The sequence below is a fragment of the Coptis chinensis genome, chromosome 4, assembly GCF_015680905.1.
Source record: "Coptis chinensis isolate HL-2020 chromosome 4, ASM1568090v1, whole genome shotgun sequence".
NCBI classification, from domain to species: Eukaryota; Viridiplantae; Streptophyta; class Magnoliopsida; order Ranunculales; family Ranunculaceae; genus Coptis; species Coptis chinensis.
Genome location: NC_141459.1, coordinates 82062207 through 82086946, shown reverse-complemented (window position 1 = coordinate 82086946; position 24740 = coordinate 82062207). Strand labels below are relative to the sequence as shown.

The 24740-nt window shown below is 35.8% G+C and overlaps 2 protein-coding genes and 1 long non-coding RNA gene across 30 annotated transcripts in view; 1 reads left to right on the top strand and 2 right to left on the bottom strand.

The window, feature by feature from the left end:
- LOC147505112 (uncharacterized) overlaps positions 1 to 15163 on the bottom strand; it is a 41470-nt gene extending 26307 nt beyond the window's left edge. For both annotated transcript variants that reach the window (XR_015220537.1, XR_015220538.1), the window contains exon 1: positions 14955 to 15163. This is a non-coding gene — a long non-coding RNA (uncharacterized LOC147505112). The remainder of the gene's footprint in view (positions 1 to 14954) is intronic.
- LOC147505113 (uncharacterized) lies at positions 1083 to 12943 on the bottom strand. 27 transcript variants are annotated; one of them, XR_015193185.1, is made up of 13 exons: positions 12858 to 12909; positions 12669 to 12753; positions 10727 to 12543; positions 9853 to 9885; positions 9612 to 9716; positions 7028 to 8229; positions 6696 to 6838; positions 6477 to 6618; positions 4737 to 5008; positions 2812 to 3202; positions 1986 to 2057; positions 1660 to 1767; positions 1083 to 1518 (listed from the first exon to the last, which is right to left on the bottom strand). XR_015193185.1 is itself a non-coding variant. In XM_086557708.1 (13 exons), the coding sequence occupies exons 10-11, from the start codon at positions 3113 to 3115 to the stop codon at positions 2047 to 2049; spliced, it is 315 nt and encodes a 104-aa protein (XP_086413834.1). In that variant the 5' UTR covers positions 3116 to 3202; positions 4737 to 4817; positions 4940 to 5008; positions 6477 to 6618; positions 6696 to 6838; positions 7028 to 8229; positions 9612 to 9716; positions 9853 to 9885; positions 10727 to 12543; positions 12669 to 12808; the 3' UTR covers positions 1083 to 1518; positions 1660 to 1767; positions 1986 to 2046. The 27 variants fall into 27 exon arrangements, 4 of the variants coding, with proteins under 4 accessions (XP_086413834.1, XP_086413835.1, XP_086413836.1 ...); XR_015193196.1 differs by lacking the exon at positions 12858 to 12909 and having other exon boundaries at positions 2812 to 2925; positions 4737 to 4817; positions 4940 to 5008; positions 12669 to 12808; XR_015193201.1 differs by lacking the exon at positions 12858 to 12909 and having other exon boundaries at positions 2812 to 2925; positions 4737 to 4788; positions 4940 to 5008; positions 12669 to 12808.
- A 2016-nt stretch (positions 15164 to 17179) lies between the features above and the next one.
- Positions 17180 to 24504, top strand: LOC147505111 (hypothetical protein At1g04090-like). The gene is given in 3 exon segments (XM_086557706.1): positions 17180 to 17496; positions 22629 to 23137; positions 23139 to 24504. Coding segments are annotated over 3 exon segments (1671 nt in total). The 5' UTR covers positions 17180 to 17387; the 3' UTR covers positions 24192 to 24504.
- The last annotated feature ends 236 nt before the right edge of the window (positions 24505 to 24740 follow it).

Below are 24740 nucleotides of genomic sequence, written 5' to 3'. Positions count from 1 at the left end.
GGAAAAATACTGTCAATCTGGTGGCTTATGTCTAAGTGTCAAAATGTGTTTGCACTGGTTTTTGATGGGTTTTATTTGGTATGGGTCTGCTGAGTGTATAAATAGTTGTAACACAGACTAAAATCCCTATTGAATGATGGGGGCATTTCTTGTGTGACAGTTAGAAATTTTCTCATTTCTTCACTATTTTGTTTTGTTTTGTTTGCAGACAATGCTGGAGTAATTGTGAATCCGAAGGGTGAAATGAAAGGTGCGACAGTTTTCTGTGGAAGATAGGATTTTTGCACAATTAACTTTTTGAGTTGATTGCTCGTAGATTATAGTATAAGATGTACTTCTGAATGAAAACATAGTTTTTGTTGAGGTATTTTATTTAAGTCACTATAAGATTTCTTCCATGGGTTGCATGTATTATACTGAAATATCCAACTTAATTACGCCTGTTATGGTATTATGAAGATGCGTGGATGACATAAACCTGGGTTAGTGACTCTTTAGTAACAACTAGATTTTTGGACCCGTTCAACGAACGGGGACCGTTTTTATATAATTTTTTTCATTTTATTATTATGTATAAAAAATCTTACTTCCAATTATATTGAAACTCATACAGTAAATTAAACCAATTATCGAAAATAAAAATGTGAATAAGATTATCCTTCTTCCGCAAAGTCATTATTTGAAAGGGAATGAATCTTTCCTTAATAATCAGCATTATTGTCTATTTTCCTTTGCTTGAACATACTCATGTCGTAACTGCAGTTAAACGCACGACATGGATTCTTAAGCAAGATCCGCAGCAAAGGCTTGCAACCAACATTGCTCTCTTGCAAACTCATGGTGTACCCGATTCCAATATTATAAAGCTATTACTTCAGAGATCTGGAGCACTTTTGAGGTCTGATCGGCTGAGAGAGATTGTCGAGAAAACTAAAAACATTAGAGCAGCTTTTCAAATCATGAGCTGTCTAAGTTATAAAGTTTGTTTATAATGGAGTTTCCTATTTCTATCTGAGTATCTAATTAATATATTGAATGTGGTGTTCCTTGCACAACCAAGCTTTAAATTGGAAAAGTGGTAATTAGATCCTTGGGACTCAACTTTTCATGATAGTTTAGGCAAAAATGCCAGAATCGCTAAAAGTAACAATATCCTTATTACACGCTCATAAAGAATTTTTATTTTTATTTTGTTAATGTAGTTGCCACTGCACCCAAGTAACTTCTGGACTGCCTAAGTACCTGGAGGGGGGACATCAACCTTCACCTTGCTTACGGATCAAGCGACATGTAGTTCTTTTTATTATTATTCAATTACAAATAATATGATTACAAAGTACATGTAGATGTAATGGCTCCAATTCGTTAGTTCCATGTAGAAACTCTTATCTGAATCTGAGACAGCTCCCTATTCAACTTCTTCTAGTAATGCAGTTTGTGCATTTACACTTTGAAAGTGTCTTCACAAATGGGTCTATTGAACTTTTGTCGAGAAGAAATAGAATCTTTTATCACCATCTGTAAAATAACTTGAAAATTTGCACTTCAGAATAAGCTATATATGTAGAAGAGTATCATAATGTCTTTTATAGGAAGCATGGAACATATACATATTGGGTTATGGGGTTGGTAAGATGACTAAAATCCAAAAAATATTACCTAATACTGTTTTTTGTTTCCGTCACATAAGCTTTGAGACAATTGTAGCAATAAGCGATAGTGTCAAAGTATTTCCAGAGTCATTGTTTGTTTGACATTCCTTAAGACCTGAATTCATATCCAAATGAGAGAATTAAATGAAATGGAAGACAAAATAATAAAAGATGAGTATATAACATGCATACGTGAAATGAGACCACTTATGCTCGATGACCAAATATATCAAAGCTAATTTGTTATTGTATTCACGAATTGAATGAGCAAGATCAATAAAGTCTAGCAAAATAGTTAAGGTATCTAATCCGGCAGAAAGTGCATTCAGTCACCATATTTATTGCAGACCGCTTGTCTTGAATGACAAATTTGAATTCTTTGGAGTTCCATGCATTAATCGCTAGCTGCATTAAATCAAAAATCAAGAAGTGACAATGAAATTCAGCATCATTGATTGATGAAAACAGTTTGAAAGAAAGGATGTTAGACAATGAATTCGCATGTGACGTAGACGTATATAGATCCAAGAATATAAGTCCTAAATCTATATATTTGGGATTATCACCATCTGGTCTGACTGTACATAAATTTAGGAAGATTTAAAAAAAATCCCAAGGAATAATGTGTAGTTAAGCAATCCATATATTTGGGATTGTCACCATCTGATATATTGCATAGTTAAGCAATCCAGATAATAAAAAAAAAAAACACATTCATTTTTTTGTCCATAGCATGAAATGAGACTAAACAATCCATGGTGAAAGGTGCAAGACCGGGAATACAATAAAGTATTCAAGTGTAATTAGTGCTAGCATTACTCAGTCACGCTTATCTAGAGCCCTTCTGTTAGAATGAAAGCTTGCAACTATTCTACATTCTAGTATTGGCCAATCACGTTTTCTTTTCTATTATGTTGTTTTCTTTATTTTTATGTTTGTTCTGTTCTCCTTAGCAAATAAAAGAAAAATCTAAAGACTAAATGAAAAAGAATCTCAGAAATGCAAAATTATGTCACTTACTTTCTTCTAATTCAACGGCAAGTATAATACGGCCAACAGAGGTTAAAGATCGAAGCACTTTAAATTGAAAAGGAAAAAATAGGTAAGCCAATAACTTGAAATGGGTGAGATCTAGTCCACTAAATCGAAAGAAACTTACTCTGTATGTATTCTTCATGACTTGAATTGTCGTAGCTCTTCAAAAATGCCTTCAAAAGATGGAACCGCTCCATGAAATGTTGATCATCTTCCTTTTGAGAATCAAGAGGAATAACTGCAGGAGAATTGGCTTGATGATTTAGCTCTCTTACTGGAAAAGCATCAATAGGCTTCCCAAGAGAAATAGGAAGTGAAGGTCCTCCAGATGGGTAGGGGTTTAGAGAAGCCCCGGGAATGTGTGCGAATGCTGAGAAACCCTTTAGCCCCTTCAGGGATTTGTTGCCTGGGTGTTTCTTGTTTCCCATGGCTAAGTTGTCTTGATTGTGACCAATCCACCATTATTATCCAAGTTTCCAAAAGTGTTGATCTTCTCTCCTTCTTGTTCAGATTTTCTGCGCATGTAAACAAAATTTCCATTTGTGCTATTACTGCATGGAGACTGGTGACATGGAGGGCCCATAGAAAAACTCAGGTGTAGATCTTTTCGTGCCAGAGACCTTAAAGGAATCTAGGGTGGGCCATCTGTTTGCTATTTGGAGTGCCACCATTGTGTTAGCATTCTGCACATCTCTTAGTGTTGTCTTCCCTGCTTCAGCTAGTTGGTGCTTCTCACCAAAAGCAATTGTTATCCCGCCAAAATTTTCTGAATCAAGAATGTTGGCCTATTTTCTGAATCAAGAATTATTCCACGCAGCAAGTCTCTCAAAGTTCTATCAACTGCCTCAAAAGAATTTTTATGGTTTAAAGGAGCTTCATCCCATATTATGAGGCTAGCTTTCTGTATTAGGCAAGATAATTGTGATTTAATTGGAATGTTGCAACATGAATCGTCATCAGCTATGACTGGAATTTTAAACCTTGAATGTGCAATTCTCCCCCCATGTAATAGAAGATAAGCTATCCCCGAGGACACCACCACCAGAACTATTTTTCCTTCAAAACGTAACCTTGATATTATTGTCTTCCACAAATAAGTTTTTCCCATTCCTCCACTCCCATAGACAAAAAAAACGTCTCCCTTTTTTTAATGAACAACTTCAACGACAACATCGAAAACAATATTTTGTTGAATATTTAGCCCATTGTGCAATTGAGAAAATTCAGAAGCAAGAAGATCTTTGTCAAAACTTAGTTCCTCTCTCAACAATCTATTACGTGGTTGTTGATAGGATGAAGAATCCGGTGATGGCATGCAGAAGTCCTTCAGCTTTCTTCCATGGCCGCTCAGAATTCTCTCAATATCTATCAATGCTAAATTCTTAATTCAGCCTCACTAAGTTGCAAAGTAAGATCCCCCGATTCCCTCCATTCTCTATGCAAAATATCATCTAACAACAGCTCCCAATGCCTACTCCAAAGTTCAAGTGGATTTGTGACTTCACAAAATAACAAAAGCGTGACAAACAATTCACGCAAAGAACTTCCTGTAGACCAACCCGCTTTGACCAAAGTTTCATCCCATTCTTGAGCATCTTCTAACAATCCCAAAGCTAAGCAAGCCGGTTTAAAATCAGGATATGTGACACCACTTACTTTCCGAATATCTTCATAGCACCATGGACCTCTAACACAACAACATTTAATAACAAACTAAGATAATCTTTCTCCGAATGTTGGATGGGCATAATATAATCTTCCATTTTTCTCCCACATTCCCTTCTTGTCCATATTTTCTCATCCTTGTGCCAAACGCTACTATGATTTATTCTCATAAACTCAAGTGGGGTTAACGAATTTCTTATGAACCTCAATTTCACAATTATCATGTCATATGTTATTTCAATACTACAAACTCATAGTTTCAAATTCAATCACTTAATTTAGAAAACATCTTTTTAAAACCAAATATCTATGGAATGAGGGAAAGAGCCATAACAATTGTGCATGACGGAAGCCAAATAATTGGAAAAAATTATGGAAGCTTACCATAGTTCACTTGTCGTATCCTTAATCTCTTTGGCAGATATGGATTGTCGCTCTGCTACATTTAATCACATGAAGCACAGCCTAAATCAATTCATTCCCCTTGTCAGGCCAAGTATTAAAAAACATTGATATCAAATAAAAAACGTTGTTCACATCAAACGAAAACGAAGATTAAGGAAAACAAAATGCAATTGACTACTCACCTGGAATGTTTTCGTTCAAAATCTTTAAGAACTTACCTTTAGAATATTCACTACTATCATTTATTTGACCTGCACAGATCAGAAAAATTGATCAAAAAGCAAACTTGGATACTGGAATTGATTAAGGGTATATTTAGATGATAAAATTATGGCGCGCATTTTAAAATTTTAGAATCTGTTTTCTGATAACCAAAATAGATATAATTTTAAATTTGAATATGTGGAATCCCTGATCATTATTAGAACTTATTGGGAGTAGAAACTCTGCAAGTACACTATCAAGGGGTTACACAGGTAGGCACATGAACACTATATATCGAAATAAAACTATACAATTAAGTATGAAAATATGGAACTCACAGAAACAACACAGCCCAATTTAACAAAATGCAAAATTTCTAAAGCCCAATATAGTGAAAGATGTAATTACGAAATATGCAATTGGAATTAAAGGGACACCCTTCATCAGAATTGAATCGTCTGCATATGGGAATTGGTACACCACCTTCATTGCCTATTTGATTTCGGTTTGCCCGAGAATTACTTTTTTCTCAGAATGAAATCTCTTATGTTGAGGAAGCTCCTTAATTACCTATTTGATTTTGGTTTGCCTGATAATTACTTTTTTCAGAATGACAAATAGCATAAACTATTATTAACCACATTACACCAACAAACAAACACCCATCAAAATAATTCCTCAACACAAACCATAATAAACGGACAATAAGGAAAAGCTTTGATACATAACATACCCTTGCAATATAAAATCAAGTATCAACAACAGGTAACTAATTTCAATGGGCAACAATATTTGTTAAAAACATGAAAAGTAGAAATAGTAAAAAATTACTGGAATGTGACAATCAAATTCTCAGAAGTTCAAATGTAATGACAAAAAGCGCAAAAGGAATTTAAAAGTAAAACTACTAAAATCAATATTCCATTTAGTGGGTTTGCTGGCGTGCGTGTGTTAAGGACCAATCTATTGTACTCGGTATTCTCCAACAGTTGCAACTTAGCAACTCAACTGTTTTCAAATATAATTTGAAGTTTTATCTACTTAGAATGACCTAGAAACAATTTGTCATTCGCTCGTATACACCATCTACTTCTGCTAGAGTAATAATTCCTTTTATATTATTAGTGCCTTGAGAGTAAGTCATGTCTTTGACAACTCTGTAACAACTCTCCTACTCCATACCCTGCCCATATGAGGAAGACCCACTGCGCAATTAAAGAACAACCATTCTCGTTTTGAATTCTGGGTCTTCATCTGTAACCCGTTCGTGTTGTGGGCATGAGCTTGAAGAGGCAACACCATCATCATCATCTACTTGGCTGCTGCTACTTCAGGATGGAGATTTGATGAAGGGTTTTATTATTATCATTTGTTTTGGTTATTAGGTATCTTATTATACACTCCCAATACAAAAAAACAAATGTAATTATTGACTATCCACTTTTCTTTGGGGATACCATCTACAACTTAATAATTTAAAATACCTAATATTTTTCTATTACTAAATGTCAGTACCTTTTTTCCTGGTTTCACTAATCTCAATGCAACTTCTGCAGCAGTGTTGGCAGCCACAATGCCTTCCCGTTATCGGTCAATCCAAAAATACATAAGTGTGAGGTACTACAGCAATGAACCCATCAATGTACACCCAATATCTCTGCAAACAACTCAAATCGATTACCAGTAAAATAATTAAAGAATAATAATTCAAATTAATGGGTATTAAACACTTACATCTTCAAAACATCCCTAGCTACCAAAACAGAATCATTGCTAGTATGCGAAGAAAAGTGACATAAGGTATTGTTCACGGAGAAAAATGCCACTCCCCTCTCTCAATCTTTTTCTTAACATTCATGTACACATTTCCAGTTTGCCTATATCAACAAAACAAATTCTAACCATGAATGTATTCAACATGGAGCAAGCCACTATTTAAACTTGATCACACAAATCCAATCCAATTAAAATGAGCTTTCATTGTTCTACAGTCTGATACTAATCTTACACTAATGCTCAAATGACAATAACATTAAAATAAAAACATCGAAAAGATTGAAGCTTACTCTGATAAATGAATCATTTTTTTCGCATAAATCGACGATTGATGTTATCTTGTAAATGAGATTGGAGGATCACCATAGCTACTTAGATCGACCAATGCACGTCAAAAGGAAAAGGGCACACATTTCGAATAGCTCTGCTTTGACAATGGATTTGTGTCAAACTCATCCCACAAAAAATTATTTGGATATACATAAATCGACCAAACATCAACACTGGTTTTCAGAAAAATACTGAATGGATGTCAGCCTATTTCATACACACCTCTGCCTATCACAACATGTCATACCAAGTTTACGACTTAACAAATAAGTTGGAAAACAGTAGGTAGATTTGGGACAAATAATACAATCTCTATGGTGAAGATGATCGTCAATGCACAACAGCAAGACTTTAGAAAACCCAAGTGGCATGTGTAAAGTGCATGGGGGTATTGGGGTGGCCAAGTGGTTAGAGACTCTGCGGCCTTTTTTGGATTATATAGGAGACCCATCGCCTCTACCAACATGTTTGGCGCCTAATTGATCCGTCTGGGAAAATCCAAGGCAACTTCGCATGTCGGATACCTGTCAATATGAACTCTTACTAACATCCCATGAGTAAAAAGAAAAGACCCGAATTTTCATTTCTAAAACCATAAAAACTTTTAAATGTGTAACATAATGAAAATAAAAATTTGGCGGTTTCTAAAGTCCTTGTCCTTACGTTACAAAAATTTCTAATCTCAATAACTACAGCTAAAATTCTTCCAATTTCAGCAGTCTCACCACAATATTCTACGATTTAGCTATTTAGTGATATCCAGTGCCCTAAAATACTGCTTGAGAACTATAGTACATCAATCAGAAAACTTAAGGTGGGGAAACAAACTGTTCAATATAGAAATGGGTACAACATTGAATGTTTCTCCATATACTAATCCTCACTCCTTCACCCGACAAATAAAAATTAAAAATCCATAGCTGGAAGTAATAAATCTATGCTCTGGAAAAGGAATTTGGTGGTGTTTACACGAAACAAAACTTAAATAAATCTATATGAAAAAAATATATCTATAATAAGTTTCGAACCTGGTACACCTTAGAGGTATGCAGAAGTGCATGGATCAATTGAAACAGTTAAGTACCATTAGTAATTGTGCATGCTTTCTGATACGGATGACATCAAGGTCGTTGGGCATGGCTTTACTTCGACAGGTATAAAACTGAGCAGAATAGAAATAATTTATAAATAAACAGCTAATTGCAAATAAGAGAGAGCACTAAGACGTAAAGCATAGCTTCTAGGTTTAAACATCGTTGACATACATAGTTCAACCAAAAACTTATACACCATAGCTTATAATATGCAATTTTATAGTATAGAATATCAACCATTTCTTAGTATATATATCTAAATAAAATCAATGCTTGAAGAGAACCTGTTGGAGGAAATCTAAATCTAACTAATAGTAAATCCTTCCGGTGAACTGTGGTGATTGAGTGTGTCAGAGCGTGCGAACAATAGATGTTATGCCTCAGGTTCAGTTTGGATACATCCTTAAGCTATGGTTGGGGTCTCTCCAAACATACACAAAGACACAATGTTGTCAAAGTAGGGGGGGCTATCACAGGTATGCTTCCAAACTTTCATAAGTTATTTGAATAGACAATATTGTAACACAGTACATCAAAAGCACACAAAAAAATCTAATCAGAATTAAGAAGAAAAAGAAAAAGAGGTGCCACCACTGCAAATACTTTGTGTTATGCAAGTTCACGAAGGCTACCTGAGTCGAAGAAACAAACTTTTAATTCATATCATTATAAGTCTACTTAGAATTTCAATCATGGAACTTAAGTCTTAAATAAATTTCAAAATGACATGAATATGGGACTGTCACCCATGCACATTGATAGCATGGTAAAGGAATAAATTGGAAAGGAAAAACAGTTTCAGACCAAGATACTATAATCCAAATAGGTGGTGCATTCAATGAAAATGCAATCTCCCTGAAGCCTGAAGATACAAATGATCGAAAATCTATGCCTAGGAAATTGCTTATGTCATGATGGTTTGTTATTCTGCTTAATGTGAATAACATCATGAGAATATGTATAAACTATAAAGTCAGATCTTAGACTCCAACTATAAACTCAAATACGTTAGTATGAAAATCTTTTAATAGCGGTAAATAATGATCAATCTATTTAGCTCATTGACAGGCTAATAGCAAATGAGAAACATAGATATTTATGGAGGGGCTTAATTCTTACCAAAAGTACTCTGACTTTTCTGACAAAATGATAAGTCTGAAGTCCTAAATACAGCGGCAACACATGCATGCATTCACTGTTTTGGTTGGCAGATTCCATGGTCCATATATTAACACCGGTTGATCATCTCAGTACACATGATGATCAAATAACAACATAACTTCTAAATTTAGTATTACTTATTTATTGGGTTGTAGACCTGCATATATACTCGGAGATATATATGTCATATTGCGATAAACATCAAATTAGTCTGCAACAAAATGCACGTCGTGTCCTTTTTTGCCTTTAGGTTGCAAACAATACTCAATCAATTATTGAATTTTGTTACCTTTAATGTTGCAGAGCATTACTCTTCGTCCTTTGCTAGAATAGCAGCAATGTTGCTTTTCGAGTTGTCATAGCTGCGGTTCACCCGTAGCATTGGAAAAGCAATCTACGATATCAATACCGAAACCAAAATAAGATTGGAAATATATGCATACAAAAGTAATACACATACCAACATCTACAACTTCTAAAAAAAAAAAAACAAATCAATGATAATAACAGGATTGTTTCAAGTATCATACCTGAGCAAAAAATATTGACTTTCCACCATGCTACTGTCATTGAAATTACAGAAACATTATTAAGTAGGAGAAGGTAACAATAACGCTATTAATAGGGAATAAATTTATATTTTCATTTGAAGCAGGCTTTTCGCGTTGTACACAAAAAAAAACGTAACATGTTATAAGACTTGGTCAACGCCCGATCCTAAACTTGGCAGGTCTTCGGTAGAATTTGTATAAGAAAAGTTAGGTTTCCGGTAGAATTTGTATAAGGTTTATTTAATTTGTTTTTTTTTTTTTAAAATTTGAGGAGACCATAGAAAATTAAGAATAGATTAGGGAGATTTAAACAAATATGGGGAGGTGTTTCTAATTATTAGGACCTCTTCTTTTCTAGGAACCACTAATATTGCTTGGGTTGGAAAATAAAGCGATATGGTAAGGAGAGAGAATATGCGCGAGATTTTATATATATATACATAGACCTAATTCTCATTAACCATTGCAAGTAAAGCTGAAGTGTCTCTGAAATTCACATGCGAAAAGATCCTACGCAAATATGACACATTTCTACATAGAATGATAAAATTCTACGGGAGGAATAGTGTCGCCAACAGACTGATAAACATAAACACACCTTTTATAAAAAATAAGTAAGTAAACATAAATGCACCACACGAAAGTAGTTCTACAGAAAACCAGTAAATCAAAGTCGAACAACATAAATGTAATAGGAACTCGAAATCAATCAGTTGATATAATTTTTTTCATATTTCGACCATTATAGTTTAACAATCTCTTACAAGGGAAAACTATGAAAACCACAACTGATTAAAAGTTTACTTGAAAAAAAACATTAAATATCCATAAAAACATAAATGCACCACCTCACCATCTTCGATGAACTACAACGACAGCAAGGAACTCCCATCTCTGATTACAGTAAACTTAAATCCCATTCAGTAAAGAACCATTCCTTGTGACCTTCAAACCCAGGACACATAAGCTTCTTCTCCCTCTTTGCAATTTTCTCTGCATCTTATTGTCATTTTTCCTCTCAGCAATATTCCCAGACCCTTTAAGCAGTTTTTCAATCCTAACTTTATCTCTACTCTCAACTGTCACCTTCCTAAACACTTTTTTGTCATTCTTTATTTACTTTTTCGCATTAATAATTAGCATTGGAAGAAGCAGTTGTTAACTGGAATTTAAATCATGGAAATGGATGGAATTGAAGCTAGCAATTATGATCTTAGGATGGGGTTGAAAGCTAAGCTGACCAGTAAATCCTCAATCTTCGTCTCACAATATCCCATTATTCCAATACTGTTATGCTCTTCTTTGAACCTAAATGTCCTTTCCCGCAGCATAATCTAAATATACCTTGGCTCTTCCAGCAAAAATGGTAGTCATGCAAAACAAACCTGATTCCAAACCCCAACTTCATCACGGTGTCTACAAAACAAAAGCCAAGAAAATCGTTTGTTCAGCCTATACAAATCTTCAACTTCCTGGCAATGGCTGGAGTTTGGGATCTGATACAGTGGTAACATATGGCAGTTATTATATCTCGAACATCTGCCCAATCTAGGACCCCGCTTTCTGAAACTCCTCAAATTCAAACTTTCCCATCGATAGAGCCACTGATAAAGTAGCCATCATTAACAGGGTTGAATTGAATGCACGTCACTGTAAACAAAAGCACCCTAAGCACATATATTTTCGAGATTTCCTCCAGGAACAATAACCCAATCAGGAACTTCCCAATCAAATTGCTCCAATATCTCAATAGCAGCGGTTTTCTGCCCTTCAAGCCTCAAACTATTCAAAGAATTCGCAAGATATATGGGAACCTTAGTAGTTATCTCACGAACCAACTGCATGCACCCATCGAAATCTGTGTCTCGACTCAAAACCAATGCACCATTTGAAATTGCCTGAACCAATTGGGCCAGTGAAATTTTATCAGCAGGAAGATCCCCAGTCGGCTGCTAAAGCAACAGCAACAATCTTGTTTGGATTCAATTTCCGATTCGGGTTTATTTGACTAACCAAAACAGTCATGCCCAAGAACGTCCTTAAAACTGCCAGTATGACTAATAATCCCACAATTCTTGACCCACACTTCATTCATACCTAAATTATCTTTACCAACCTGGCAGCCCAAAATCCTGTGTTACCTTTGTTTCAGCAGCATCTATATGACATTTAATTGTTTTCACAGTCCCACTTCCAAAACAAAAGGAAGTGTTTTTAGGTTTCGAGAAGATTTATGACTGACAAAATCCCCGATTCTAGCAAGTAAACTTGTCCCTAAAGAGTGAATTGTTTATTTTGTTACTTTTGTTGATCATTATTGGAATATGTGGAAGACAGCCTTCAACAATCTACTTGTAAGAGTTGTAGTTAGATACAAAAATCTGATGCATGTGTGTTTCAGCCTCATATGCATGCTTTATCACAGTTATACTATTCCAGTTAATTTGTTTGATGTGATTTACCATAGTTTCACTTCATCCACAGTTATTCCACATGCTAGTTCTTCTATGTAACTTATATACTCAACTTCCAATGTGAAAGCCTTGAATTACGTTGAACTGTTATATCTAGGAGCAGATGGTTGAGGAGCCGATGGTCAAAGGCCTGTTTTGGCTGCTCCATCAACAGATCCTAGCGTCAGCACGACAGCACACCGGCCAATTCCGCTAGCTGCAAGTAAAATTAAACTTGTCAACGATTTTAGAAACAATCTTGGGCAGTCGAACTTTAAATTTATGTACAGGACTATATATGTTAGAATTTGTAAACGATAAACGATGGAAAAGCTACTATACCGGGTGATGGAGCTTTCTTTTTTGGCATAAGGATAGCCCAGTATTACAAAAGGAAGTGTTTTTCGGTTTCGGAGAAGATTTATGACTGAAATAGGAAGATTGAATATTACGTTCTATAAAAAGCATACCTTAGCGACAAAAGAAGTTTGCTTGAAATAGAGAGAGGGCAGGGGAGAGAGAAAATCAGACCTTCTCTTGAGTCTTGACCAATAAAAAATCTAAGAAATTTTATTTGATGATTTTTCTGTATTTTGCGTTGGATTTGTTGGTTTTTTTTTTTTTTTTTAGAATTTGGGGAGGTTATAATAATATACGAATAAATTAGGGAGATTTAAACAAATCTGAGGAGATATTACTAATTATTATCCAAGCCGATTTTGTAGGAGCCAATCATATTGTTCCGAGTACAAAATGGAGCGATATGGTGAGGAGAGAGAATGTGCGCGAGCTTTTATAGATAGATGCAATAAAAGCATAAATAAATAAGGGTTAACTAGTATAACCCCCTAGATGAGCCAATTAGGATTTCTCACCCCTCTACTAGATGAATTAGGGTCTCCCCCCTAAATACACACACAAAAAAAGTCAAAGTGGGTTGACCAAAATTTTTTTGTGTGTATTTAAGGGGAAGACCCTAATTTTCCATCTAGTGGGGGGGGGGAAATCCTAATTGGCTCATCTAGTGGAGGGGTAATACTAGTTCACCCAATAAATAATGCTATATTTTGTTTTGTATGGTGGGGGAAAAGAGTCAATCTGGTGGGTTATATATGTCTAATTATCAAATTGTGCTTGAACTGGTTTTCAAATCGGTAGTGTATAAATAGGTGCGACATAGGCATTTCTTGTGAGACAGTTAGAAATTTTTTCATTTCTTCACTGTTTTGTTTTGTTTGCAGACAATGCTGGAGAGATTGTGAATCCAAAAGGTGAAATGAAAGGTGCGTTGGTTTTTTTGGAAGATATGATTCTTGCCCAATTAACTTTTTGAGTTGGTAGCCCTTAGATTATAGCATAAGATGTACATCTGAATGAAAACATAGTTTTTGTTGAGGTATTCGATCAAGTCACTGCAAGATTTCTTCCATGGGTTGCATCACTTGCATATATTAATGCTGAAATATCCAACTTAGTTATGCGAAAATAATATTATGAAGAGGCATAAGTCACTAAAACTTGGGTTTGTGACTCTTCTGATAAGCTGTTTCAATAATACAAAGGAACAACTTGAAGGATGGCATTGATGCATGCAATTAGTACCATATAGAAATAGTCCTTCTAGAGTGCGTTATTACTTATTATTTATGTGTATTTCCTAGTTGTTTAGGGTCTCCCCAATCTGGTACCCTTTTCTCCTAAAATCAAACAGACTTGTGTCATAATGGCATGTTTAACGTGAATTTTATTTGTTATTGGGTTATAAATGATGTTTTTCATGTTCACTTATGGGATTTTGTTGCAGGATCTGCTGTAACTGGTCATATTGGGAAGGAATGTGTTGATTAGTGGTCGAGGATTGCAAGTGCTATTGTCTGAGTGTTAAAGGGTTCTAATAGGGATTTTGTTGTTTCCTAGTTTTTCTTAGCTTTGGACATGAGGGGATATTTTCGTCCTCTGTTAGACCATTATGTTTCTTTTCTACCGTTCAGGCCGAATCTCAAGTTCTGCTATAAGTTTTCGGAAGACATGTTCCTGTATTTTGAAGTTTCAAGTTATTATATGAATGTTTAACGTTATTTAACCCTTTTCTTTCGGGTATGTTGAGGTGCAGCTCTTAAGTGGTGTTGTTGCTCTTTGCGTCATCCTATGAGCCAAAGCTTAGTCCATCCTCTGCTCAATGCCGTCTCCACACTCTCCTCTGCCACATGGCATTCGGCCCAATACTTATCAGCCGCTCCCAGACCCTTACTCTAAAGGGTTAACCAATATTATCCCCCTTACTAGATGCGCAAATTAGGATTTAGTTGACTTCTTTTTTGTGTGTATTTAGGGAGGAGACCCTAATTTCCCCATCTAGTAAGGGGGAAATTCTAATTGGCTCATCTAGGATGGGGATAATACTAGCTAGCCCTACTCTAAATCAACATAAGCTCTCCATTGTGACTGAGAAAAGAAGCACCAATACCTGCTAGACTGGGGTTGCCCCTCTGTCTGAGTTGATCTTAAGGCAGCTCGGAGGTGGAGGTAACCACATGCATTCTCTTATTCTAGGTGCCCTTGTTGGTTTAGGTTTCAGTCCCCAAGTTCTGAAAATTAACAAGTCGTCTACACTGTTATATGTGTGACCTTTAGAGAGGTGTGCAGCGATGTTGATGTGTGAACTAATTAGCTTGATGCAGTACTGGAACGAGGGATTCTTTTCTTCAAAGTACACAACATTTCTGTGTTTCCATAGTGATATCATAGTTGTTATCACTGCAGCTCCCCACAAATGTTCAACGGCTGCTCTGCTTTTAGTAATCTTCATTGCCTCCTAAAAGTTAGAAAAGTTAAGCCTAAAACTGAACTTAGTCCATCTCCATAACTTTGCAAAGTCACAAGCCCTCAATAGATTAGGTTTTGTAGACAAAACACCATGTCCTTTCAAGGCTACAACATGGGCAGCTTATCAAGAGATCGATTGAAATGATTATTCTTCGCATTCCTCCCCTATATCGAAGTCATATCCATATCATATACACGTATTCTAGCTCAAGGCCCAAAATATCAATATCGGTGTACCCAAAAACCGATAAATATCAGATATATCGGAAATATCAAATATATCTATTTATTTTGTGACCAATCCAAACTATCGGAAGACATAATAGCAATATTTATTTATCAAGAAAACCATAAAAAAAATATTGACAAATAATTAACCACAATGTCATAATCTAATGTACTCAAAGTCTCAAATTACAGAATAAGATAAATAAGTTACATCAAGTCATCAATACATAAACGAGTGGCGTGGCTGGTCAACTTCCATACTCGATTCTTGAATCCTAACTGTTTCACAATACCCTACCCAAGTGTATACAGAGTTATACTCATCGTCGAGAAATTGTCGAACATGCCACTCATATTTTTGTGTTGGAAATTCTAACATGATTCCAATTCGAAAAGTGTTGGTGTAAGTATACATTGGGCGTAATGCAACAAATCCAGGTGCAGTTCCAACTGATTCATAACTTGGATAGAGTTGTCCATATGTTGGTTCAGGTTGTGGTGCGCCATAAGGTTGTTGATCAGCCCCCATCCAATATCCATATGAAAAACCATATGACACACTACTCGCAGGGTGACTGATCATGCCACTACTAAACCCAACCCGCCCTCAATCGGTAGATATATTGGATATCTCGCCGATATATATCAGATATATAAGATATTTTGAAAATATTTATATTAAAAATTGGTCAAAAAGTCAAACTATATATATCGTAAATATCGATTATATCGGCGATATAAAGTTTTCTATTGGAAATTCCGATATATATCGGGAAAAAATGATTCAATATTCAGTAGATATGTCAGAAATATCGATGTCGGTGTACCAAAAAAATGATATATATCGACAATATATCGGATATATCGGTGATATTTTAGGCATTGCTCTAGCTTAATCTAGGGCTGAAAATATCGACGGATATATCGGTGATATATATCAGTATTTGAGTACCCGATATGGATATATTCTGATATATCGGTTGGATATATTGACACTGTTTTGAACTGATATATATCCGATATATATCATTGACTTTGTTGATTTTGACCAATCTTTGACTAATTTTTTGTTAATATCTTTGATATTTTTTATATATATCGATTTATATTATCGATATTTTTGATATTTTATGATATATTGACATATACAAAAAATTTGACAAATCAACTAAAATATATATATCAACCAATATATCTGATATATATCGTTTTTTGGGGAGTCTGATATATCGTCCGATTGGGCCTTGGCTTAATCTCCCTAATCTCAAAATAGGCACTCGCAAATTAGGTTAAGTTACAACCTCATGTTTGATTTCTTATGGTGGCTATAGTTTTACTGATGAGCTCAAGCCACCTACTATCGTAATGTTATTATTGGCTGGTCAATATCAATCCAAACCTAATAAGTACCGAGTCCGGTTCCTCTATAACCGGTTACAGATATGAATCTTGTAACTGTGTTATTTTACTGTTGGATCGTCTTGAAATACACACATTTATCTCGAAATACAGATTTTGACCTCGATATTCGTATATTGTGTATCTCGGCACAGATCCAACCATGAAATAACAGAGTTACAGAGATTCATCTCTCTGTACCCGGTTATAGAGTAACCGGACTCGTATATGCACCGCATTTTATAACTGATTATATTACCTAAGACTTGAGACAACGTGTACCGTACTTAACCAAACAACCCCTTCTCCCCAAAGTCACATCAATTTTTTTTTTTATAAACACATTAGAGAGCGAGAGTGGCGTGTCTTTTTAACTTTCCACTTTTCGCTTTCAAACCAATAAGACCATTCGTTTCATTTCAATAATAATAATAATAATAATGTCAATTATTAGTATAAAAAAATTCAACCAATGTGCTGCTAACAAGAAGAAACTGACGAAAATTAGCCACCACCAAGAAAGACTAATAAAAGTTGTTGGAAGAAGGTGTCTCTTATTAATATTGTTGTTGTTGATTCCTTGAGATTTGGAGTTACAACATAATAATTATGTTTGGGTGCAAGTGTTTCTATTGGAACTCTCTTTCTGAAGATTTTATCCTACCTTTCAAACCAAAGCCTTTTTCTTTACCTTCTCCACTTCCTCAATGGCCTCCAGGTATGAATTTTGACTTTGTTTGTTGAAGTCCCGATTATGATTATGTTTATGCTGGTGTCGCATTGATTAGCATAATTAACCTTAGTTGATTGTTTTGATGCAAGAAAATTTGTTTTAGGAGATGGAATGGTAACCAAATTTAAGTGAAATGACCTCCAATTTCATTCTGTTACGAAGTGAAAAAGATTATTTACTTCTGTTTTCCACAATCACTATGTACCGAGATGATGAAACATTGGCTTATCCAAATAACTGAAATCTTAGAAGCGTGTTTATCTTGACTAGGGACGAAAACTGGAAAAAATTCTTTAAAAACGAATGACAATGCACTTACGTAGTATAAAGATTTAAGTTAGAAATAACCAATTGGACACCAAACATACTCACCTTGTTAAATTAGTAGTTGTGTGAGTGAATTTTGGAAGTTGTTGATATTCCATATTCTTGTGTTCTTGCTCCTTTCAAGATGAGGGTACAAGAGAGAGAAAGAGGTAACAACTCTCTCAAAGGGAAGGGCTATAGTGTAAGGTTTGCAATTGCTATAATGTCATATGATGAGACTGGAGAAAAGCTTAACACAATTTTATAAAGGTTATTTGATATAGGATTCAAAGTGTGGTATACCTAGAAGAATGAAGCGTAACTTATGGAAGAACATGATTTGAGAGGTGGCTCTAGTATCAGTGTTTAATGATTGGGGAGCTGTTTGATGTAATGATTTTCACTCATGTCATCAGAATTTTCTGAAAATTTGACGATGCTGCTAACGAGGTCAGAAGGGGATTCCTGCAGATTCATTTTCCCATGTGGTTTGATAAGGTCTGAGCAATGAAAGAGGAGCTCTGGACGATCGGGCCGGACCAGGATGGACAACAACAAAGATAAATAAAAGTAAAATCTTAGATGTTTTTCTGATTAGTTGGTCGTAGACTCGGAGTGACCAGTAGTGTAAATCTTAAATGATGACAAGTGTTCTAATAAAGAACGGTTTCTTTTGTTGTTTTGAAATGAGGATCATCCCTTTTCAGTGGGGATAGATGTTGGTCATTCAATTAGCAAGGATGAGGATAGTTTAATGGATATGTGGTACTTTGATGGAGAATAGATTAGATTTGGATGCATACGTGAAATCTTGTTTTTATTAGGCACAACTAATGGGGCTATTGAGATGATCTGGACATGCCGATGTAGATAAAATATAGTCCTATAAGAACAGAGTTTCAGGTTGACTTGGTCAGTATAGAGTTGGAGACACTCAAGATATTGAAAGACATGTTTGTGTTTATTTTGGATGTGGTAATTAGATTCTTTCTCGCTCATGGAAAATAAATCCTTTCTACCAATCTTATGCATTTGGATTGTTATTGTTGGAAACGGTTTATTAGGGAAAATGCAATCACTAGCTAGCACTTCTTCTTCTTTTTTTTTTTCTTACTTAAAATAAGAATGTTTTTTACTCAATCCAGATGTCTTAGTAGGAAAAATAAGCTTATTTTTTCCTACTAAGATATCAAGCAGCATTTCGATCATTCTATATGTCATAGGCCTTGCATCTTTCTTTAACCTAGGGAATACAAATGTATATTTCCTGTCAATTTGTTTTTAAGTAAACACCCACCAACCATGGCATGAGAAGTTGAAGTTATCGTGTTATTTGTTTTATTTCAAACTTCAGACATACGTAACTCTCACTCAAGGAAAGTTTTTCATTAAGGAAATATCCTACTCTCAAATTATTGGCTGGTCAGTATCATTCCAAACCGAAGTACCTAACTAAAATCATATTCCCACTGGAAGATGACATTATGGAAACTTTTTATGGGCACAGATCAATTATCCACCTTAATATGCATCGAGATAATAGTAGATGGAGTTTTTTGTAGGGATTTAATCCCTCTACTTTACCAAACAGCCCCTTCTCTCCAAGTCATATCAATTTTTTTTTATAAAAACATTAGAGAGAGATATAATGTTGTGTTTTTTTTACTTTCCACTTTTCACTTTCAAACCAACAAGGCCATTCATTTATTTTCATTACAATTGAATAGAAGATTGTCAATTATTGAAAAAGAATTCAACCAATGTACTAACAAGGAGAAACTGATGAAAATTAGCCACCACCAACAAAGAGCAATAAAACTTGTTGGAAGGTGTCTCTTATTATTATTGTTGTTGATTCCTTGAGACTTGGGGTTGCAGCATGTTTGGGTGCAAGTGTTTCTATTGGAACACTGTTTCTGAAGTTTCTATCCCACCGTTCAAACCCAAGCCTTTTTCTTTACCTTCTCCACTTCCTCAATGTCCTGATGCTGCTTCTGTAACTCAAAGGTTTCATCTTTTTGTTGTATTCTTTCTTTGTTTAGTTTGTTTGAGTGGTGCATATTGTTGGGCTTGCTTGAATTTTGACTTTGTTGAAGTCCTTTTGCATGATGTGATGGATCTATGAGATGCCTTGTATGTTGAAATGTAGATGTCCTATTTGCGTAAAACAAGTTCTGAGTATGATCGCGTTTATGCTGCTTTGTGGATGCTGGCGTCGCATTGATTAGCATAATTAACCTTAGTTAGTTTTGGGAGATGGAATGGTAAACAAATTTAAGTGAAATGACCTGCAAGTTCATCTTGTTACTAAGTGAAAAGTATATTGTCGTCGAAGGAGTGGATAGTCGTCGGGCCATAACATTTTTATATGTAAAATCTTCTATTGATTGCTTAGTTAATAGTCTCATGTACTTCTGTTTTCCACAATCACTCCTTAAATTCTTAATTTATGTACTGAGATGATGAAACATTGGCTTATCCAAATAAGTGAAATCTTAAAAGCATGTGTGTCTCGACTAGGTAGGGTTGATTTGGACGAAAACTGGAAAGACATTTTAAAAACTAATGACAATGCACTTACTTAGTATAAAGAGTTACGTTAGAAAGAACCAGTTGGGCTCCAAACACAATCACACCTTGTTAAATTAGTAGTTGTGGTGAATTGCGGAAGTTGTTGATATTCCATTTTCTTGTGTTGATGCTCCTTTCAAGATGAGGGTACAAGAGAGAGAAAGAGGTAACAACTCTCTGAAAGGGAAGGGCTTTAGTGTAAGGTTTGCAAGTGCTATAATCTCATATGATGAGACTGGAAAAAAGCTTAACGCAGTTTTATAAAGGTTATTTGATACAGGATTCAAAGCGTGTTATATCTAGAAGAATGAAGCTTGGAAGAACCTGATTTGAGAGGTGGCACTAGTATCAATGCTTAATGATTGAGGAGCTGTTTGATGTAACGATTTTCACTTGATTAGTCATGTCATCAGAAATTGCTGAAAATTCGACAATGCTGGTATCGGAGTCAGAAGGGGATTCCTACAGAGTCATTTTCCCATATGTTTTGATAAGGACTGAGCAATGAAAGAGGAGCTCTGGACAATCGGGCCAGACCAGGATGGACAACAACAAAGATAAATAAAAGTAAAATCTGGGATTTTTTCTGATTAGTTGGTCGTAGACTCTGAGTGACCAGTAGTTAAATGATGACCAGTGGTCTAATAAAGAACGGTTTCTTTCGTTGTTTTGAAATGAAGATCATCCCTTTTCAGTGGGGATAGATGTTGGTCATTCAATTAGCAAGGATGAGGATAGTTTAATGGATATGTGGTACTTTGATGGAGAATAGATTAGATTTGGATGCATAATGAAATCTTTGTTTTATTAGGCACAACTAATGGGGCTATTGAGATGATCTGGACATGCCGATGTAGATAAAATATAGTCCTATAAGAACAGAGTTTCAGGTTGACTTGGTCAGTATAGAGTTGGAGACACTCAACATATTGAAAGACATGTTTGGGTTTATTTTGGATGTGGTAACTAGATTCTTTCTCGCTCATGGAAAAGAAATCCTTTCTACCAATCTCATGCATTTGGATTGTTATTGCTGGAAACGGTTTATTAGGGAAAATGCAATCACTAGCTAGCACTTCTTCTTCTTCTTTCTTTCTGTTTTTTTCTTAGGAAAATAAGAATGTTTTACTCAATCCATACATCTTAGTAGGAAAATAAGCTTATTTCAATCCGTAGTTCCCAAGAAAGAATGGTTTACTCATCTTCAACTCTAAATCAAAATATTGAGTTTTAGCAAGCTTTTTTATTTTATTATTATTATTTTTTCCGATAATACAGTTTAGCAAGTTTTGCTGTATTGGATGACGTCTCCAGATACTATAATAGTTTGTTATTTGAAAGAAAAACTTCTCGTACTTTTCAGTCCATGTTAATCGCTTATGACCACCCCAATATGGAGTATACCCCTCTGCAGTAATTCTCCAGACATATCCTAAGAAGTGGTTTTATGTGAAAATTTCAGAGATAATGGAACCCAAAAAGTTAAGATTCTGTTTTTGGCTGGGATTCCCATGTTTGGTGATCTACTTCTTTTTTCCGTTCAAGCCTATTGTTCTGTCTTTTAGCCCTTCATGAAACCTGCATGTGTTTATTGTGTTTTTTCATTTTTTGTTTATATATTTTTAGTTTTGATTGTCAAGCTTAATTTAAAATGAGATCAGTAACTCACTGATGCTAGTGGGGTGGGGGTTGATCCCCAGATTTTTGGTAACATCACCCAAAGGTTTTACCAACTTTGCTAGTTGGCACCCGCACAATGCGTGGGCAAGCCTGTTTTTAAAGAGACCAGTAACTCGATAGTGTGCGAGCGAGGCTAGACTGAAATTGGTTTATAGAGACCACTAGACCAGTAACTCGATAGTGGGCAAGCCTGTTTTTAAATATACAAGTTTTATTAACTGAAATTGGTAGTACAAGAGATGCAATTTCATTTGTGACCTTAGTTTTCCTTTCTGAAACTACTGCTTGTATCTTGTAACTCACTAAGTCACTGGTAGTTACTGTTATTTTTATGACTTCTATCAAGTGTTGTACTAGTGAAGACTGACTCTCAGAATTGTTGAGCAAGAACACAAGATGTATCAAGAAAATGGTATTAAAAGAGATGTGGTTTTATCATTTATGTGGATCTCATTTATTCAAATAATGCTTATTGCTTAAAACTCACTGGTGATTTTTGTTATTCTTGAAACTTGTATTGAGTCAACTACCCATTCTGATTGAATTAGTGGCATTTCCAGGCCAAGGCTTTGCTACTGGGAAAATACCATTCGGAGAGCTTGAAGTTCTCAAGATCACCAAATTTGAATGTATTTGGAGTTACAATCCGCCGAATGAAAAGACAAAAGGTGCTGCATTTTATAGACCTGTAGACATACCAGATGGTTTTTTCAGTCTGGGTCACTATTGTCAATCAAATGACGACCCTTTACGAGGCTTTGTTCTTGTAGCAAGAGAGGTTGGCCATAATTGTCGGACTATCACAAACTTACCAGCTCTTAGGAAACCTATCAGTTATACCCTAATTTGGAGTACAGACGACTTCAGTGAGGAAACTCGTTATGGTTGTTGTTACTTTTGGCTACCACTTCCACCCACAGGCTATAAAGCTACGGGCTTTGTGGTCAGTAACAATCCTGACACGCCTTCCCTTGAAGAAGTGAGATGTGTTCGAGATGATCTCACTGAAAGCTGTCAGACATACCGTATGATACTAAAACCCCATTTCGTGGTCTGGAATATGAGACCGCGGTGAGAGAGGGATGTTAGGAAAAGGTGTATCTGTTGGGACATTTTTCTGCAGTAGCCATTTGAGTTCTGGAGATGAGCTAAATATTGCATGCTTGAAGAACCAGGACTTGGCTCTGCAGGCAATGCCAAATCTGGAGCAGATCCATGCACTTATCAAGCATTACGGACCAACTGTTTCCTTTCATCCTGATGAAAGGTACTTGCCTTCTTCTGTTCCATGGTTCTTCAAAAGTGGGGCTATGCTGTACAGAAGAGGTGATGTGGAGGGTGAGGCCATTGATTGCACTGGCTCTAACCTGCCAAATGGAGGTGAAAATGATGGGGAATATTGGATAGACCTACCAGATGATGATAGGAACAGTTCAGTAAAGAATGGTGACATTGAGAGTGCTGAACTTTATGTTCATGTGAAACCAGCCTTAGGAGGAACTTTCACTGATATTGTGATGTGGGTTTTTTGCCCCTTCAATGGGCCAGTAACGATCAAGTTTGGCATGGTAAATATTCCACTCAGCAAGGTTGGGCAACACGTTGGTGACTGGGAGCATTTCACCCTTCGGGTGAGCAACTTCAGTGGTGAGCTCTGGAGTATATACTTCTCACAGCACAGTGGTGGAGAATGGGTAAATGCTTATGATTTGGAGTATATTGAAGGAAACAAAGCAATTGTTTACTCATCCAAATGTGGCCATGCTAGTTTTGCACACCCTGGTGGCTACTTCCAAGGGTCTCATGTAGTTGGTCTGAGGAATGATGCTGCTTGGGGCAATAACGTGGTTGATTCCAGCGTTAAATATCACATAATTGCAGCTGAGTACCTTGGAGAAGGAAGTGTTGCAGAGCCATGTTGGTTGCAGTTCATGAGAGAATGGGGACCGACTATTGTGTACAACTCAAAATTTGAACTGGATAAGATCGTTAGTGCATTGCCGATATATCTTAGGCTTTCGGTGGAGAACTTGTTTGATAAACTCCCAGTTGAGCTATATGGTGAGGAAGGTCCAACTGGACCAAAAGAAAAGAACAATTGGATTGGAGACGAAAGATGTTAGGCCTGCTCTAGGTCAACGTCGGCATTAGACAGTTTCTCATTTTGCTGTCTCATTTATATTGATTGAATGATTGGGCAATTAAGTGACGCATGTTGTAACACTATGTTGTAATACTTGTTATAGATGTAGTTCGTTTAGTTCATGTTGTGTTGCAATGTTTGCCAAGTTTGGGATGTTCTTGTCGTCCAACAAGGTTTGCCGAGAAAAGAGTAGACGCTCAAGTGTTTTGTATGCCAAAGAATTGATAACCGATTTGTTATGGTTTACAAGATCTGCAAATTCAGTGAAACAAATGTTGGATAGTTCAGTCTTATGTTTATCAATTTTGCCTTTCCTGCTCCAAGTGAAAAATGGCTGCCGTGGGTTTGAGTACACTACTTAGACGGGACCTTCCTGCATCAGTAGGTGGACAGACTGACATACCTAATCTGGCACATTGTGTGGCTGACACGGTGCACTATGCCAGTGTGTGAGGAACTAGTAATATATATTAAGGAGATGAAGTAAGTGAAGCCAACTGTGAATTCGATTAATTAAAGGATGGACAAT

What these genes read in the sequence shown, in the direction of transcription:
- LOC147505113 (XM_086557707.1), bottom strand. Translation starts at nt 3,115, where the DNA reads ATGGGAAACAAGAAACACCCAGGCAACAAATCCCTGAAGGGGCTAAAG.